The following is a 19582-nucleotide window of genomic DNA, read 5'->3' as shown; positions in this document are numbered from 1 at the left end:
AGTAAATTGTTTCTCAAGAAACAAAAATGTCATGTTGTACTAACACTATACAAGTTATTTGTGTTTCAGTCGACTCATTTGTTTCTACTTTTATTTCTCAAAACATCTGGAGCATGGTCTGGAAAGAGTTTCTTAAAGTCACTTCAGGGAATAGTTTTGGGAAGGAATCATGACATTGCATGACATTTCTTTTTCTTCCAGCTCAGGGCTGGCTTTTTCATCTTCTAAGTCATTCAAACACACTGATCTGTTAGATGTATACCGACAGCGGCAGGAATATCCTCTTGATCTGATTATGGGAAGTGTTGGCTGACTGTAGAAGAGTTTGCAGTCTGTGCACATCTCGGGTGATGTTTCGCTCAACGGGTGTTAGAGGAGCTGCAGGTCGTGCCGCCTCTTATGCCAATGGATGTTCTGAAAGCAAAAGCACTTGATAACTGTTTCAGTGAAATGTTCCAATTTCCTGAGTCGGTGATAAAAGGCTTCAGCTATAAAGATTTCAGAGATGGGCTCTCAGCAGATTAGGTAGGAAGGCGTATTAGAGCACACTGGGATTTCCCTGGAAAAAATGACCTAAGGAAAAGGAAGTTGGATACTTTCCATGGCATATATGTCTTGTGACTATTGGACTATTGGATATATATGTATATGTATTCTTATGGTGGTATTATAAAAAGTTTCCAAGAAAGTTTTAATGTGACCATACAACAAAAACAGAAAAGGCTGAAATCTGCTTTTTTTTGGATTAAATCATTAGCTGAGGCATACAAATTGCCTTATGCAAAGAAATGTCAATATTTGCAACAGACAGAGACAAGCTTGTTTAGTTTGAGTGAAAAATGCTTTGTGCTTTTGTTGAGAGATCTTACTTGAACATATGTTGGTTTCGGTTTGCTGTACATTTCGTCTGTAGAGCAGCCAAATTGGATATTTAGTGCCTAAGAGAAAAATAGAGAGGAAGAATCAATAAGTCTCCCTTTTTTTCTTTGCTCTCTCTCACTGTGTGCTGTTTTCTCCCTCTGTCCTATTCTCCTATGGTTTGTCTTTGTGGATTGACTTTTGAAAGCATGTTCGCCAGTATGTGGTTGTCAGTCTACTGTATGTGTGTGTGTGTGTGTGTGTGTGTGTGTGTGTTTTTTTTTTGTCTACAGAATGTCCCTGACATGTCACAAATTTATAATGAGCATAAAGTCATTACTCATCATGATGGCTCGTCCTGAAGTCTGAGCTAGGTGTTGTTTGTTTATCAAGTTGTTGTGTTGGAAACACATTGGTCCTCTTTTGTGGCCCGAGCTGACATCACATTATACACACAGGCCTGCCGTTAATCTCACAATTACAGGTCGAATTTGGATTCATTTTTGCTGAAAGTCCTTCTTAATAAATCATTATAAAATAAAGGTAATATTAAAAGATAAAACATTTAGTTTAGTTTTGTTTATTGGAACAAAGCAATCAGTTTTCCTGAACAAATAAAAATGAAAGGAGTTTTAAAACAGACTATGCAAATTGAAAATAGTTTTTGCTGAAAGATTTGTAGTAATTGCTTTTAAAATAAATGTAATAACATATGATTGTTTTTGGTTTGTTTTGTTAGACATTTGTGATTTTGGAAGTTTAATGAACTTTGGTTGCTTCAGGACAGACACTCTTTGAATACGGGATTTTCATGCAATGGCACGGAGCGAGGCAGATTGACTAAACAATTGAAGATAGAGAAACTTTTCATTTAGACCAAGTTAATTTAAAAACATTTTTGCTGAGAGTCCTTTTGTAGTAATCACAAAAAAAAAGGAATACTAGAGGATAAAACTTGTTTTGTCTTGTTTTGTTTTGTCTATTGGACTTTACAACTGAAGAACAAGTGAGTTTCAAAACTTTTTTTGGAAAGAGTTAATGTCTAACCGTGTTATTAATGTCTGTAACTGTGTGTGTTGCTGCCAGTGGCAAGTGTGACCTGTACTCTATAAAACAATACAAATGTAAATACAATGAAGGGTATTTGAAATACAAGGTTAGACATCAGGAAATCAGTGGCAGCAAAAATAATTAATTTTTTTTACTCATTGTTTGCAGTTGTTGTAATGAAATTATTAGCCATCTGTCTGTGATTTTGAAAGAGTCTAATCAAGGCTTCACATCGTCCGTATAAACTGTTCTTTGTGTTCAAAAGCACAGTTAATTAGTTAGTCTTTGTGAAAAGTGCAGACAGATACAGAAAATTCTGTTCCACCTTCCGCAGTGGATCCTGATGTCTGTCGACTCGAGACGTTTGCGATTTTGGTAGTTTAATGAATGTTAGGTTGCTTCAGGACAGACACGCTTTGATTAGAGTGCTGGATTTTCTGCTCAAAGGCTCACAGAAATAGTCAAATCAGCATTTGAATGAAACTTTTATTAGAGTTCATCTTTAAATAATTTCTGAGCCTCAATCAACCTTTAAAATCCACATGACTTTGCCAGATTTTGTGACTTAGTTTTTTTTTTTTAATGTAAAGTGAACTATCCCTTTAAAGGAGCAGTTCACCTAAAAATAACAATTCTGTCATCATTTACTCCCCCTCATGTTGTTCTAAACCTGCATGACTTACTTGCTTTTGTTGAACAACAGATATTTTGACAAATGTTGGTAACCAAACATTTGACGGTAGCCATTGCCTTCTATAGTATTTTTTTTCCCATACTATGAAAGTTAATGGCTACCGTCAACTGTTTGGTTACCAACATCCTTCAAAATACCTTCTTTTGTGTTCAACAGCTGAAAGAAACTCATACAGGTTTGGAACTACATGAGGGTGAGCATTTAATGACAGAATTTTCATTTTTGGGTGAACTATTCCTTTAAGACTCATCACAAACATACTGTGCAAGTTAAAGACAGTATTGCAAGGCCAACTGCCACCTTATTTCTTACACATGCTAGCAGTCTTCTGCAAACATAAAGTGAACTGTTTGTATTTTTTGTGAGCTGCTCTGATAACTCTGTACATGCTGCTCAGACTCTGCACTGGATTGGCTGTGTCTAAAAGTCTCCTTCATCTAGCAGAAGAGCTGCTGAAGTATTGGCTGAGTATTTAAGCACCACACTAGGGCTCTAGATATTGACACTGAGCATCAGAAAGATGCCACAGATGACCGAACCAGATGGAGATGTTTTCTGAGACAGCAGGGGAGGAAAAACTTATCAGCCATCAAAAATCCCCAACAAACTAACAGAATTAATTGCTCTGGACAATACAGGAGTTTAATTGATTGTTTGGCTGTGGATAAAATTGTGTTTTATTTAAATATCAACTTTACCTTTACCTTTACCATTCTCCCAAAATTCCTTGAAGAGTGAAACTGCAAATTTTAAATGTGTATAAATATATCAGTGTTTAGAAATACATTACCATCTAAAAGGTTAGGGTCAATAAGACATTAACACTTTTAGTTAGTAAGGGTGCATTAAACTGATTATATTATACTGATATATATATTTTTTTTCAATTAAATGCTGTTCATGTTTGATTTTTTTTTAATTGCTCAACTGTGATAAATTAACAAATGTTACTTAACCACCAAATTATCTTATTAGAATCATTTCTGAAGTATCATGTGACACTGAAGGCTAGAAGAATGATGCTGAAAACTAAGCATTGCATCACAGGAATAAATTACATTTTAAAATATTTTCAAATAGAAATCAGTTATTTTTAATTGCAATAATATTTCACAATATTTTGTTTTTTACTGTATTTTTGATCAAATAAATGCATCCCTTGTGAGCATAAGAGACTTTTATCAAAACCATTTAAAAAAAGAGTAGTGAAAACTAACATGATCACAAAAATTATAGACATAGACTTAAAGCCACAAAATGTTGATGTCCTCTTATTTGAGATTTTTATTTCTTATAGGAAGCCTGTGAGATGTCTTCTCGTAACCCTGTTAGAGAAAGAATAACCAAAAAACAGAAAGACCAAAAGATTGGCGGTGAAAAAGGCACTGTCACTCTCATACACAAGACAGAAGAGGCTAGATAGACAACAAAAAGGAAAAAGCATTCAAAAGCACTTCAACAGCAACACTATTTTTGCCATTTTTGCACAGGAAACACTATAGTCAAGAAATGTCACACTGACTCTGTGGTGGTTTAAATACAGCCAGTGAGTTTTATTAGTGTTGGTGCTCTCTGAAGCTCTTTATTATTTGGCAGGAAAGCTGAATTTTGCATTTCTTGTAGCCGCTTGTTTTATTCGTATCAAATATTTTGCCCACTCAGACACAACCAAGGAACAGAAATCCCAGACCCGCTGTGTTAAGCATCCAAGAGTTTATCAGGATCAAAGTGAGAGTTCTTGACTGGGTAAGACAGTCACACAATCTAAATCCAACTGAGCTGCTTTTCACATTCACAAAGTACCAAAGCCCCTGTGAAACAGCAGGACTGTGGCAAAGCAGAGAAAATAGCCAGTATACACTTAATTTCTTGATCTGAGTCACATACTTCAGGGAAAGATGCACATTAGGAATAATGCGCTAAAAACATCTCAATCTAGAAGCACACTCAACCTAAATAAATCTCACAAAACATGAAATGTTGATTAAGGTACACTGTTTTATTTAATTTTTTTATTCCCCAATAATTATTATAATAATGCAAATAATGCTTCTTATATCGTTATCCTATTTTGTGAAAAAAAAAAAATTTAAAATGCTATTTAAATTGTGAAGTAGCCTATACATAAGTATATATAAGTATATTGCTGTAAAATTTTTCATTTCTGTCAGATGTGTGTTGTTTTTGCTCTTTAGCAGTGTCTGCATGCTGTTATTATGGCCACAGGGCTAAGCTCTCGGCTGTAGATTTCTCCTTCTTTATTGTGGCAGTTTTCTAATCGCCTAGAGAAATGTTTGAGGGCATGCTGGGAATCAGCACGATTGCCTGGTCAGTGAACGAATTGGAGGGTTGAAATCTTCTGCTCTGCTTTTTTTAAGCCCTGTTCTTTGTGTGTAAATGAAGATTGAGAGATAAATCCGCTCCCTGACTGCCTTGCGCTCTACAATGTTTATCAGGTGAGGGATAGTTTTGTCACTAACTATCTCATGCGGCAACAGGTCTGGCAAGTGGCTTCAGTCAGTCAGTACCCAAAAAAACTGCTCAAACCTTAAATTATTAGAAAAATACTGGTGGTAACATGGCTACGACACAAAGCATTATTTTTCTATTAATTCAATGGCCTGGACTCAATTATTCCGCTTATACTACTGTACAGTTACCACACGTCAAGACATTGTTCAGATGATGTATTTCAAGTAGTGGTGTCAAAATTAGCGCGTTAACGCATGCGATTAATTTTTTCAGTTTTACGTGTTAAAAATATTTAACGCAATTAATGCAGGGGCAGGGCTAGGGTTGGCCATCCCATTTATGCATTTATTCAATCGCATAACGTTTTTACGATCAAATCAATCGGGAGACGTTTCAGATGCGGAGCGCGCGCTCTTCAACTGCACGCACAAAGGTGCCGGCGCATGCATAGCCTGTATCATTTCATATCAAAGCACAAAATAAACTACATGTATGCAATGACGTAGTCAGTTAAGTCATGAAGTTACCAAAAAGGCGATTAAAGCTGCCTTAAAACTGTGCATGCATGTAATATATTTTATATGAGTCACATTTAAGGACATGTCTCTAAAATGGTTTTCAAAACTGTCCTGGAGCAGCCCAGTCTCCCTCATCTAACACACTCGAATCAACTCGTCAGCTCATTAATAGACTTTAAGACCTGTCAGAACAGGTAGAAAGGGTTGAGAGAAAATACGATGCGTGTCAGATTCGTGTCATGTTCAGCGGCAGCTCTTAAAGAAATAACAGCTAATATAACCTAATAACCAGCTGCTGTGATGTCTATTAATCAAAGGACAAAGAAAAAAAGAGGAAAAAAATAACTTTTATAGATTTAAGGATTCATCTATATTTAATTTAAAATTTAGTGTTTGATAACTTCAATTTCAATTTCTGTATATCTGCTGAAGCGCACAGGTAATATGACATTTATTATAATGGGTTTATGTGAAGATTGTTTTAAGTTCACTTAAATTAGAATTAATTTTTTTTTAAAGTCTAATGTTCAAATTGATAGCTCTCAATTATATTGTAATGTTGAATGGCTATAGTCTATGTTTAAATATGGAGGGGGGGGCAGTTTTATAGAGAAATCAGTAGTATTGGGTTCATTGATACTGACCTTCAGTCATAAAAATAAATGGGGGAAGTCGTGGGGAAGTCGTGGCCTAATGGTTAGAGAGTCGGACTCGTAATCGAAAGGTTGCGGGTTCGAGTCCCCGGCCGGCAGGGATTGTAGGTGGGGGGAGAGAATGTACAGCGCTCTCTCCACCCTCAATACCACGACTGAGGTGCACTTGAGCAAGGCACCGAACCCCCAACTGCTCCCCGGGCGCTGCAGCATGGCTGCCCACTGCTCCGGGTGTGTGTTCACGGTGTGTGTGTGTGTGTGTGTGCATTTGTTCACTACTCACTGCTGTGTGTGTGCACTTGGATGGGTTAAACGCAGAGCACCAATTTCGAGTATGGGTCACCATACTTGACAATACGTCACGACTTTACTTTACTTTACTTTACTTTAAAGATGCCATTAAACAAATATTTAAAAATATACTGTCAATATTAATATATTAATATATTTAACAATTAATAAAATATTAATTGTTTGTACATTAAATTGAAGCTTGAATGTGAAATTATTGCTATATAAAAGTATATTTTAAAACTTTAATGTTAGGTGGGATTAATCACGATTAATTTCAGAAAAATGTGCAATTAATTATTTAATTTTTGAATCGATTGACAGCACTAATTTCAAGATATTTGTCAGGATTTTGTCCTTAAAAAACTCTTCTGTGTAGGACTAATTTCTTACGCATCCTATCTCAGCCCTCGATTGCTAAGTCCAAAACGTCATCGTAGAGCTGTATGGTTTGAGCCATTGATAATGCAGTTATTAATGCAGTTATTAGAGAAATTAACCGTAGCTGTGTTTGAATTATCTACATGTCTCTCAACAGTGTTCGGCAGAAGGGTTTCTACAAATAGCAAAACTTTAAGTTTAACTGCTTCAAGAACAGACATTACCACCTTTTTTCAGCTGCAAAATGAATGTATTGACAACAAGTTTCTGTGTGTATGTATGTCTCCGTTTGTGTCTGTATTGTTTGCATGGGAGAGAGAAAGTGCGCTTTCTGTAAATAATAAAAAAAAAAATGGAAATAGTTTGACATTTTTATCCTGATGTTTGTTATGTGTATTGGCTTGGTCAGTGTCTTTGTTGGTTATTTCTCATTTCTTTATAACAAATTAAAATTTGAAATATATTAAAACTGAAAATTGTTTCATTTTTAAATGTTCTTTTGCTTTCCACACTAAACAGAGCTATTAAAGCTGTGAAATCATGTGACTAAGTCTTTGTTGGTGTTACTGTAAGTAGTAAGTCATGGTTACACAAATGGGACTCAAATTACACCGTGTCCTGAGAATGACCCACTTTTGCATCTCTCACACGCTGTTCATCCCACTGTCACGTATTTTAATAGACTTTTCGCTTTGCAGCTGATTGCTGTGGATGAGTTTGAATCATCTGACTGTGATCCAGAGCAGTGAGAGTGCGTTCTGTTGTTTCTGGCTTCACGATTGATCATGCTCTTTCTAGCCATGTTAACTCCAGACCTCAACCTATAGCTTTTGCTTTTAGCTTTTCGGGATTTGCTCTGGCCTCTCAGATAAGTGGATCAAGCCTTAAGCTGCTTTGCTGTGTGTGTGTGTGTGTGTGTGTGTGTGTGTGTGTGTATGTGTGTGTGTGGTGGTTACACACTCAGCAGTTTGTCCAAATTCTGCAACCAAAATCATGTGACATCAGTTAATAGAATGAAATGTGCACATAGTGGTAATTGAATGCGACAAGGTGGTCTTTGTGTGTATGTAGAGGTAAAATATTTTGTTTGTTGAAAATCATCGTCTAGCACATAGTAGCCTAGTTTGCTTTAATTGTCCTTTTCTGTTTCTGTTTCATTCTGTTTCACAGAGCAAACAGGGGCAAAGCGCACATAGGGAACGTAACAGTGAGTGGATGTATTGTAAATGAGCCGTTCTCAGCTGGTTTTGCTTCAGGACCCAGATTTTAAATTGGATTTCACACCACAATTAGATTGAAATTTAAAAAAAAAAGTGCTTCAAATCAAACATTGAAACCTGACATATGAAATAATATTTTTTTAATGGATAAGTTCATTGAGCTTAAGACATTTAAACAAAAGTTTTTGTTGCGCATTGTATTTGATCAAGTTTCTATGGCTTATATGATATAATGACAATATGGATGTCATACTCGAGAAGGAAAAACACCTCAATTTTATTCTTTAGCTACAAATTTATGTAGTGAAAAGTAAGATGAAATTCTGTAATGTAAATCAATGAGATCTTTGTAACAGAAGAGTATTTGCATAAATATCTTTTGTTAATGTAAATATGTCTTAGTAAACTTATATTCAAATGCTTATTTTAATGATCAAAGCTCTGTAGTTTTTATTGTAGGGGCCAAACAGACAATGCAATGCAATACAGTGATGATTGATAGATGTAGAAATAAATATTCCTCAAAAGCCTGATGTGTCGTATTTGATACTCATCTTTTTAACATGATTTTTCTTAAAAATAACAACAACAAAAAAACAAAACAGTGTATGGACAATCAAGTAACTAACAATATAAAATTTTGCTTATTTAAAACTTATTTTTACTTTACAAAAAGATTTTCATAGTAAAGATTTAAAGATTTCATAGTAAAAGTTACAAGAACCACGACTTGAAGGTTTTTTTTTCATCAGAGTATATGTCTACATCAGGTTTTTTTTAACCAAAGTTTGATCATGTTGTTCATTTAAATGCCTTAGAAATCTACTTATCAAATATCATACAGTATGCTTTATATAGGGTTAAAAAGTTTTGGTATAAAAACTGGTTATGCATGAAGATTTCCCAATTTGATTCAATGCTGATTAATTTGGGAATATTTCTATTACAATGTCAATTTTGATGAAATTATAGAAATAATTATTTCTGCTAATGCTGTAAGTTATACGGTGCAGTATTTCAGAATTATTCAAAACAGTATCTCATATTTCTGAACTGTTCTTTAAAAGAACCAAGTCACAAGAGTCATTTGTTTTGGGAATCGAGCTACACTGGTTGCATGCATGATTTTTGATTCACTAAAAATTATTGTCTGAAAGAGTCAGTTGTTTATGTGCTGTAAAATGAAAACAGCCACTGAGTTAAAGATCTATCGTGATTGTGAGACTCAAAATTGGTTTCTTAATGCTTCTGGAAATAAACCTTGTAGCTTGTCATTGCAAGTAACCTTTAATGTAATCTGGGTCATATTTCCTTTTACCATTACTTTGTCCATGCAAGTTGCATGTTATTACTTGCATTTAACATTGTTTTTTCCCCTGATCCTATTGGAACAGGCCTGTGACCTCTTTTTGGGTCGTGAACGACCCCTTGAATCCTACAGTCTAAGCTGTCATCATTGCAATTTTGTGTATGTGGAAGTAAGACAGATCAAGTCTTGCTCACTGTCTGTCTCTCGACTCACAGAGCCATGATGTGATGTTTCCTGTCCTCTCCTTTAATTAAAAGTCTCTCCTTGCTTTTGACATCACAAAGGTCATCTTTAATAAACCTCTGCTCTGTCCTGAGACTCCAAAAGGTGGGGCGGCAAAGAATATTCTTCTTTAAGAGGGTAACTAAAAGCATTTTGGGTGTAGAAAGCTACTAGAGTAAACAGAGCTTACAGAAGATTAGCTGCTGTTTGATGCTGGTGGAAGTGCGCCTGTGCCCTAGTTGCTCTGTTGAGTTTGTGTCTATCAAAAGAGCCACGGAGCCTCTTTTCTCCTCAGCAGATGGAGACACGTGTTCTAATTGCAGCAGAAGTGGGCTAGATCTTTCAGAGTGAACTCAGAAAGGAACAAGAGTGAATAGGTCCTGCAGAGCACTTCTATGTGATCTTTTTAAACAAAAGAGCAAAATGAGCTCTCAAGTGGGATGAGGTCACATTAAAGTTATTTAATGTGATGTGTAGATATCTCATGTGTTGATTCTGTAACCCACAGACATTTAGAGTAAAAATAAATGCTTGATTGGCATCTGGTTCTGTGAAAACAGTTTTAGGTTACATATGAAACCCCAGTTCCTCGAGGGAACGAGATGCTGCATCCGAAGACGCTAGGCGTTCCCCTAGCATCTTCAGACGCAGCTCGAGTTCCTGAAGAGGAACGTCTTAGGTTACGTATGTAACCCCAGTTCCTCGAGGGAACGAGACGCTGCGTCCAAATACGCTAGGGAAACGTCTAGCTTTTCGGATGCAGCTCAAGTTCCTGAAGAGGAACCTTAAACTTCCATGAAACCTTCCATTTCACAAAAGGTTCTTTATAGTAGAAAAACTTCTTTATACAGTGGCCAAGTGAGCTCAACGCGCTGCAAATTTAAAAAAAATACCTGCAAATTAGGAAAACAACTTCATCAATTTGACAACACATGTGCTGCAAATGCTCTCAACACAACCAAAATAAAGAAACTCACTGCAAATACTCAACACAACCAAAAAAAGAAACGCGCTGCAAATAAAATTATTTAATTGGTTGTGTAGTGAGCATTTGCAGTGCATTTCTTTATTTGTTTGTGTTGTGAGCACCTGCTGTCAAATTGATGAAGATGTTTTCTTGATTTGCTGGTGCTTTTTCTATTTGCATGTAAGTTGCAGCGCGTTGAGCTCTCTCGGCCACCGTATCTTTAGATTTTTAAATGTTCTTTCCACTAAGACAAAAGGTTTTTTTTAAGAGCTGTTGATTAATTGGTTCTTCTACAGCACCACTCTGAAACCCCCTTCTGAAAACTTTATTTTTAAATGTGTATGGCAACCTGATAACAATCTTTGTGGATTCCTGTAATGGTTTTATATTAACAAAGTCATATTATTACATATTTTTCAATTATTTTCACGAAGTTCACTTATAATGTTAATGAATGTTTCTTGCACCAAAAACTAGTTATAATTAAATTGTTATGACCATTTTTCAGCCTTTCTATGACCTTTAGAATTTAATGACCATTTTTTTCTACTGTGCCTTTAATACTTATATGTAAATGTCCTATTTGCATGTGAAATGAGTTACAGAGCTTACAGCTTACCCAGCTAAACAGACAGTGATGTAGAAGCAGGCGTTGATCTTCTGCAGAGGCGGGGTTTAGCCACACTATTGCATAATAGAGTGGCACATTCAACAACCTGTCATTTTGTTAGGCTGACTTCAATATAAACTGTTTTTAGACTAACGGGAAAGTTTTGAGTTCTGAAACTTACAGGAAGTTTTTATAGTACAATGACCTATTATATGTCAAAAGATCAAGGGAAATTTGATTTCCCAGTTCGTGACCCCTTTAATGTTAATGTTCAAAGTACAAGGGCAATTTGTCTTTGCATGATACAATCACTTTAATGTTGTGTGTAGTGTGTAACAAATTCTATAGCTCCACATGAGTGCATACATTTACATATTTTTATTTCCTTGAAGCTATTTTCCAAAGCAACTTACAGTACATTCAAGGGACATATTTTGTCATTATATGTGTTTTCCCCGAGCAGGCAGTGCAGTGAAGCTTCATGAACCATGTGGTTTACTGAAATAGACTAGCAGGATACAGAATTTCACTGTCTGCCCAAACGGCTGTAACTGATCCTGCATCTGCAACTTCTCTGCTTTTTCATTAATGTTGATGGCATTTGCCTTTACTTGGGAAATAGATAGCAACTCAAGGTTGTAACCTGTTGGGTTTTATCCTGATAGATTACTATACGCAGTTCCATTCAGAGCTCAAAATTCTTTACTGAACCTTACTATAATTTTAGGCCAGCGTATTGATGAGTTAGCTATTAGAGTTGAGCTATTCTGAGTTGAAATCAAAGTCATTCTGTCTGACTTTACAAAAATTGCATTTGTATTGAATTGAAAGCCAGTGAATTTAATCGATTCACTGTTGACTCAAATATTCACACCCCTAGTTGATCAGGATAAAAGCCTGAGGTAATCAATATTTAATGGGAAGAAAATCTCCTGCTTCTCACCTGCCAACTGGTGCTAGTTGTGTAAGAGGAGTTAGGCAACATATGGTAAAGGGGGAACCTTATCTGCTGTGTGTGTATCCTCTGGCATCTCTTGCCCTCATGACTCTCTTCAGACACTTACAGCTAATTGATGTGTGGGTGACATCTCCGTGTGTTTGTTAGGCTGGTGTGTCATGGTCTCATTGAAAGATGGCTGCTACTGTACCAAGGTGGTGTAGCGTTCAGAATTGCTCTCATTCAGTTCCTGAGTCTAAATGTGAATTTAGCTTACACCCACACTATATATATATACTACGGTGACCGAGAGAGCTCAAAGCGCTGCAACTTCAGAAAACACATGCAAATAGAAAAAGCACCAGCAAATCAAGGAAACATCTTCATCAGTTTGACAGCAGGTGGTGTAAATGCTCACATCACAAACAAATAAAGAAACACTGCAAATGCTCACAACACAAGCAAATCAATTTTATTTGTAGTGCGTTTCTTTGTTTGGTTTTGTTGAGAGCATTTGCAGCGTGAGCGTTGTAAAATTGAGGAAGTTGTTTTCTTTATTTGCAGGTGTTTTATCTATTTGCAGCGTGTTGAGCTCTCTCGGCCACCATAATATACACATACTGTATGTATGTGTGTGTATGTATATATATATATATATGTACGTGTGTATGCGCTTGTGTGTGTTTATGTATGTATGTATGTATTTACGTATTCATAACTATAGCCTATATATAAGACTATGGAATTTTCTAATATACTTAAAGCAAATAGATTCACTATTTATTTATTTATTCGTGCCAAAAATTATGGATCTAATCATATACAAATATGAATGGACTATAGAATTTTCTATTTATTAATATTTACATTTAGCCATGTAGCAGAGGCTTTTATCCAAAGTTACCTAAACATGAGGAAATGCATTATTAAATGTCTTTGAATTTAATTGAATTTTGAATTTGAATTCCACATCTTTATTTCTGTATTCTTTTTGCTCAAATCCAGGAATTGGATTGGAATTCAAAAGTGATTTTGGTTCAGTTCTGAATGGCACACAACCCTGTACTGTGTTCCTATTTCTGTCTGTCTTTCTTCTCATATGTGTCTTTCCTTCTCTTCTTTTCTTTTCTCTCTGCTGCTGACACTAACGTCCCTCAGACTGGCACTATGAGGGTAAGACTGCTTTCTTTCCTCTACCACATCATGAGAGGCTTCTCACTTCTCATTCTATGACTCCATTTATTCACCCAGTAAAATCCTTTACCACTGCTGCATTCATCATGTAGATGTAATCTCATGTGAATAAGATACTGTATGAATGATGTGTTGTGATGAAGGTGACAGCTGATCTGAGTCTGACTGTATTTCTCTCTTTCTGTTTCTGACACAGAGTGTAAGTTGTCACGGTCGGGCCCACCTGCCACAATCGTCACCGTTGATGAGGAAAGTCCAAATGGTAAGTATCTCTGACCTTCTCTCCTCATGATGAATCGGAAGCATGCTGCTTCCTGTGAGCAGTCTGCTCTGCTATTGACTGAAGTTTGGCAGGTGGCTTGTTATAATGTACATTTAATTTTCTGTGGTGTAATTCAGGATTTCCCAATTGGGGTTCACAAAGCTCTTGGGGTTCATTGAGATTGAGATAGAAATGTCATTGTCATATGAAATTAAGGGAAAATGTACACTACCGTTCAAAAGTTTGGGGTTGGTTAAATTTTTTGAAATGTTTTTGAAAAAAGTCTCTTATTATTTAAGGCTGCATTTATTTCACCAAAAATACAGTAAAAACTGTAATATTGTGAAATATTATTACAATTTAAAACAACTGTTTTCCATTTTAATATATTTTAAAATGTAATTTATTCCTGTGATGACAAAGCTGAATTTTCAGCAACATTATCAGACTTCATTGTCACATGATCCATCAAAAGTAATTCTAATATGCTGATTTGCTGCTTAAGAATTTTTTTTATTATTATCAGAGTTGGAAACATTTGTGCTGTTGTGCTGATGAAACATTTTTCTGAATTTGTTAGATGCATTTATTTGAAATTTTGAGATTATTATTTTTTTTTTCTTACAATTTTGATCAATTTAATGCATCCTTGTTGAATAAACATATTATTGTTATTATTATTTAAATACGTTTAAAAAAATTAATGGTAGTATATATTTTTTTGTGTGTAAAATCATGTTACATACAAGAAATGAAATCGTAAATGGTAATGGTGCTTGCTGTCATTCCAGTTGTGAATGATTCCCAAAATCCTTCAGCATATAGAGGAGAGCTGTGCTTGTGCTATTACTTTTCAAATGGATTTTTGCCTGAGAAATCATAAACTGTAAGAAAAAAAAGAACGTCCACAATCCCAAACCCTTCACTAGTGATCATCCTGAGCTGTGACGTCAAACGCAGCAGACAGGTAACATTATAAGTCCATTTCACGCTTTTAAGAGCTTTCCAAAAAAGAAATGGGTTCTGGTTAAACATCTGCTATGAATTATTTGCAATTTAAATGTAAAAAATGCTTTTTTTTTCAGAATATACAGCTACTTTTGAATGGCCCTCAATAGAGAAAGATGTTTTTGAATGGTGAAGTTACAACATTTACCAGCAGTGGCTACCTATGCTAACTTGCTCAATTGATAAAAAGGTTAGAATTATTGATCTAATGTAACTTAAAAGTGAATTTTCAGATGTTCAGTTCAGGCTCAAACTACCCTGGTGTCATTCTGCAAGCTCGGCAGACCTGTTGCTTTCTTAACTGAAAACGTGTGTTTGTGTTTGTGTTTGTGTGCTCTTGCTGGAGCCACAGATGGTGTTTTTGTGTTGGAGGCATGCTGGGGCCGTTTATCACATACAGTATCTGCGTGCAGGCAATGCTACACTGCGTCGTGCATTTATAAAGGAGCCACTCACCGCTGTAGTGCTCAACCGAGCGTTTGACAACACTGCCTGTTTGTTGATGTGACAGGTGTTGGCTACTCCATGCGAGTTTACTGTCTGTTTCCTCCTTCCATCCTTTTTTCTCTTCATTTCCCTTCTCTTTCTCTTCCTCCCTTTCCTCTGCCTATTCTGTGGGTCATAGAGTTTGTTCAGCATCCCTGTGTTGACTCAGGAAAGTGCATCGAGGCAGAGGCCTGCTGGGAAATGTAGTTGAAGTAACAGGGAGCAGTTAAATGGATATTTTTCTCAGCCTGTTTATGTGTTTAAATAATTAGTTAGTTTTTAGTTTCTCGCTCTAGCAGACTGTGATGAGGCAAAACAGCCAAAGGGACCCTCTGGGCCGCTTAAGCAAAACAGGAACAAGTGTATCACTGTGTTGAGGCAGGGATTCAAAAAGCAAAAGAGACAGACACATTTACCTGCATATTATTCAGGTGATGGTAATTCTGTTTTAGTGAATATTTTATTGCAGGCCTCCTCCAGTTTGACTAAAAAAAGAGCTGTTTGCATCAGCTCAGATGTCTGGCAATATTTCATTATGCACAAAGGCTCAACAGTAAGGATTCAGTGCAGGTTTCTTCTTGCCCTTCCAATGTTTTCACTGGTTCTAACAATTTTTTTTAATGAATTTGAAAGTTTTATTTTTGTTTTATGTTGTATATTTTATTGTTTTACCTTAAAATAACTTTGATGTGTTTTATTTAATATTTATTATTATTTATTTAATCCAAAAATCTGGGATTTGGAATGACATTTTTTTTTTTATGCAGTTACTTTTATTCAGCAAAAATAAATTTGATCTAAAGTGACAGTAAGACATTTACATCATATAAATGCTGTTTTTTTTTTTGTTTTTTTTTACTTTCTATTTGTCAAAGAATCATGGATTCCAAAAAAATATTAAGCACAACAAATGTTTTCAATATAATAAGAATTTAATTTTTAAGACCAAATTAACATACCATCAAAGTTTAAAATTACATTTTAAAACAGATTATATAGGAAACAGTTTTCTAAAATTGCAATCATTTTGCACACACAGTATTTTTTCACAATATTATGTTTTTTAACTATATATATATATATATATATATATATATATATATATATATATTTGTTGGTAACAAATAGATATGTGGTAACAAAGAAAGCAATAATAGCTGGATATTATACCAGTATTATTAAGGAAGTCATTTTCTACCTGTACATATTTATGTTACGAGGGCTATTACATGTCATTATAGCAATTTTGATAAAACCCTGTGTTTCTTAGTCAGTGTACTTTTACCTGGCTGGCAATCTGACAAGCCAAATTTACAACCATATGTCAAATCCGTGTTGTTTAATATTTAATCCTTATTGTTAAGTCCTTTAGATGTATTTTTAAACTGAAATTACATTCAGTTAATGTTGTACATGGCATAAAGGGATTTTTGAAGTACTTGTTTTGATACATGTTAAATTTAGTCTCCATATTTACAAAGATTTGATGATGTGTGGTAGAAGAGAAGAAGCCAATGAGTTCATGCTTAGACTGTAGCTTAAAGACCCTGATATATTCAAAACAAAGATTTCTTGTTTCTTGTTTTGGCTTATTTCGGAAAGAAGATGGAGCTGCTAGTTAAAGACTGACTATATGGGCAAGGGAGAAATTGCTTGTGGGAGGAAAAAGGAAAAGAGTCAGTATGAGATTATATAAACACTTGACATTTTGGATCAGTTCGCATGCACTGAGATCTACACAGTCTGTGTTCTTCTGTATATGAGAGGTACTTAAATAGATCCCGTATCAGAGACCATCCTCTTCATTAAAGGCCTCTGTATGTTTGGACTGATATCAGAGCACAATTGCTGTGGTAATACATTTGGCCTGGGCTTCTGGGTGTACTTTGATCCCAGCATCATAGACGTTATATCTGGTCATCAAAAGTGACCTATTTTAAATATATCTCAAGGCATCTGAAATATTAGAGCCCATGTGACCCCAGGGTCCTTCAGCTCTGTGTGGCAAGGATTTCAGTTCGGGCTCAGCTCAGAACTGCTTTACTGGTCGATTTAAGTTTAGATCAGGGTTTGACTGGTATCAGTGCAAAAGCATAAATAATTTTCCTTTTGCTGGGAACACACTTTGGACAAAATAAAGCATGCATATAAACTACAGTATGTATAACAGTTGACTTGAGATAGTCAGCAACCACATTCTGTGCAGTCATGTACAGGTCTCAATAATTGGATAAAATATTTTTAAGTTAAAAATGATCAGTTCTATTATAGTTTTCACAATCAAGTGAATATTTTGAAAGTGAATTTTACTTTTTGGTTTGAGTGGATGTTGTCATGTTTGTAATGTCCTTGGATGCCTTTTTTTTGTCTAATTAGCTAGATGTTTTTGAATTTGTGTTTTCTTTGGAGTATTGTTTTAATTGATAGTGATATTTTAGGTTTATCATGTGTCGTCAATATCCCTTCCCATCATATAATATACCTTTAAAAAAGGCATTTCCATAGTTCAACAGGAAGTGACATCATTTTGGAAGGAAATCAGCAGTGCAAACATATGTATATTTGTATGTATATTTCATGAGTGCTTTGATTTATCGGTTCATGCGAGTTGGATATCCCTAGAAACTTGTCTATGCACTGTTGGGTTGGTAGTGTTTGTAGGCATATTGTGAAATAGTGATGGCACATCGTCCTGGGAGGCACTTGTTTAGTATCAGAGTTTTGAGCACTGTGGGACTACATCAAAGCCACATTCACATATGAAACCTGTTTCAGTGCCATACAATCAACTTTTTCCAGTAAAGAAGCCACGCATGCTATTTACAAAAACTGTATTGCTTCTCACAGACTTGCATTACATTGTATCAGCTGTGCCACAATTGTTATTTTGAAAGAATATTGAAGCACAGTTTAGTAGGAGGGGGAAGCACAATGTGCAGTGGCGAGTGATTGCTATGAAATAATTGCATCTCCTTGATTACAACTTTGCTCTCATATAACATCAATGTATAACTTTTCTGGCAAGCAATATTTTGTGAGATATCAGATGTGTCACTGTGACAGCCTCAGGCTCTGCAGACAACAACAAAAAAAAGACTTCAAGGCAGCATTGTCTAGTGGATCAGAAGACCCTGCCTGTGCGGTTTGGTGGACGGGATTTTGAAGACACTGGCAGTCAAATTCAGTTGCAGATGTTAGTTAACATCACTTACAGCCCCAAAATTGGACAACTGGTTCTGTTTACACATTACTCTCAAGTGAAACAATGTTTTTAGATTTACCTCAAAGTGTGTGAAAACACTTTAAAACGTCTGTCTCATTTCTCAACGGAGGAGCAGTAGTGGTCTCGTTGAGATCTGCCATCTTGACCTCTAGTGAACTCTATTTGGATGGTTATTTCAATATGTGGGAGTGGGATTTGGGTAGCAGGGTCAGTGTGTTTAAGCTTAGTATCTCATTCTCTATTTGAGGAATATGTATGTTCTGGAGCTCAACGTAAGTTCTTTCTATATATAGTGGTGAGATGATACTCTTAGTAAGTCTTGCTCATCCTCATTATTTGTTTGCATTGCATCAGCAGTGTTTAGTTCTAGCTCATATTTGCAGGTGTATGTCATCATTAATACTATGAAAATCATATGGATGAAAATGAAGTGTTTACAGTGCTGGAGAAATGTTTTGTGGTGCTTAAAGAATCTGTTTATTTGATTCATTTGAAATCCAGCGTCTTTTAGATTGCTTTTGCTGCTCTTCTGCTGTTGTTTTTATTCTTCCTTGCTTTGAACAGCTATCATGTTTGATCCCTATGATGAACACACCAAACTTTGCATGCAAGAAGAGTCTGTGGCTAATTGCATTTTATGTAATTTTGGGATGGACGGGATGTATGGTTGCCTAGCAACTAGGGGTTAAATTAGCAAAATTGAAAACATCAGCCACATTACCCTGTTTGAGCTGGAGATTTGAAATTTCACATGAGAGTTACTCTTCATAGCGAACACATTTACCAGGGCAAATGCTGGTATATAAAAGTAGTTTGTTTTTTGTTTTTTTGGATGAAATTTTAGGAAGACTGTGGACAGAAACAGTCATCACACAATATTTTAAATCAAAAATCAAATCAAATCAAATCACTTTTATTGTCACATCACCACAGCACATGTGCCTTCGTGAGTGAAATTCTTGAGAGCGTGCTCCAGACAGTGCAGAAACAATTTACATATAGACATTACCATACATACGTACAGACTTATGCAGATGACAATGTGTAATATACACATACATATACTCAGTACACACAGTGTACTATTAGACAGACATACAGTTACCGATACACATTATACACAGTATGTAGTACACATTCTACGTTATATACACACAGTAATATGCGAAGATGCAGCTCACTCATTTTAATCAGTCGAGTGAGTGTAACTGTGAGTTTATAGAATAA

General features: G+C 35.6%; 1 protein-coding gene across 1 annotated transcript in view; it reads left to right on the top strand.

The window, feature by feature from the left end:
• The window catches only part of LOC306884212 (protocadherin-15-like), a gene marked incomplete at both ends in the record, with an annotated part of 179630 nt that overhangs the window by 8712 nt on the left and 151336 nt on the right, over window positions 1-19582 (top strand). Inside the window, 2 exons of the mRNA XM_079439931.1 lie at window positions 13341-13355; window positions 13573-13638. Of these exons, the coding sequence (XP_079296057.1) occupies window positions 13341-13355; window positions 13573-13638 (81 nt within the window). The remainder of the gene's footprint in view (window positions 1-13340; window positions 13356-13572; window positions 13639-19582) is intronic.

Source organism: Barbus barbus (genome assembly GCF_936440315.1).
Source record: "Barbus barbus genome assembly, chromosome: 18".
Lineage (NCBI taxonomy): Eukaryota > Metazoa > Chordata > Actinopteri > Cypriniformes > Cyprinidae > Barbus > Barbus barbus.
Note: the sequence above shows the minus strand (reverse complement) of the source record. Positions and strands in the feature narration are given on the sequence as shown.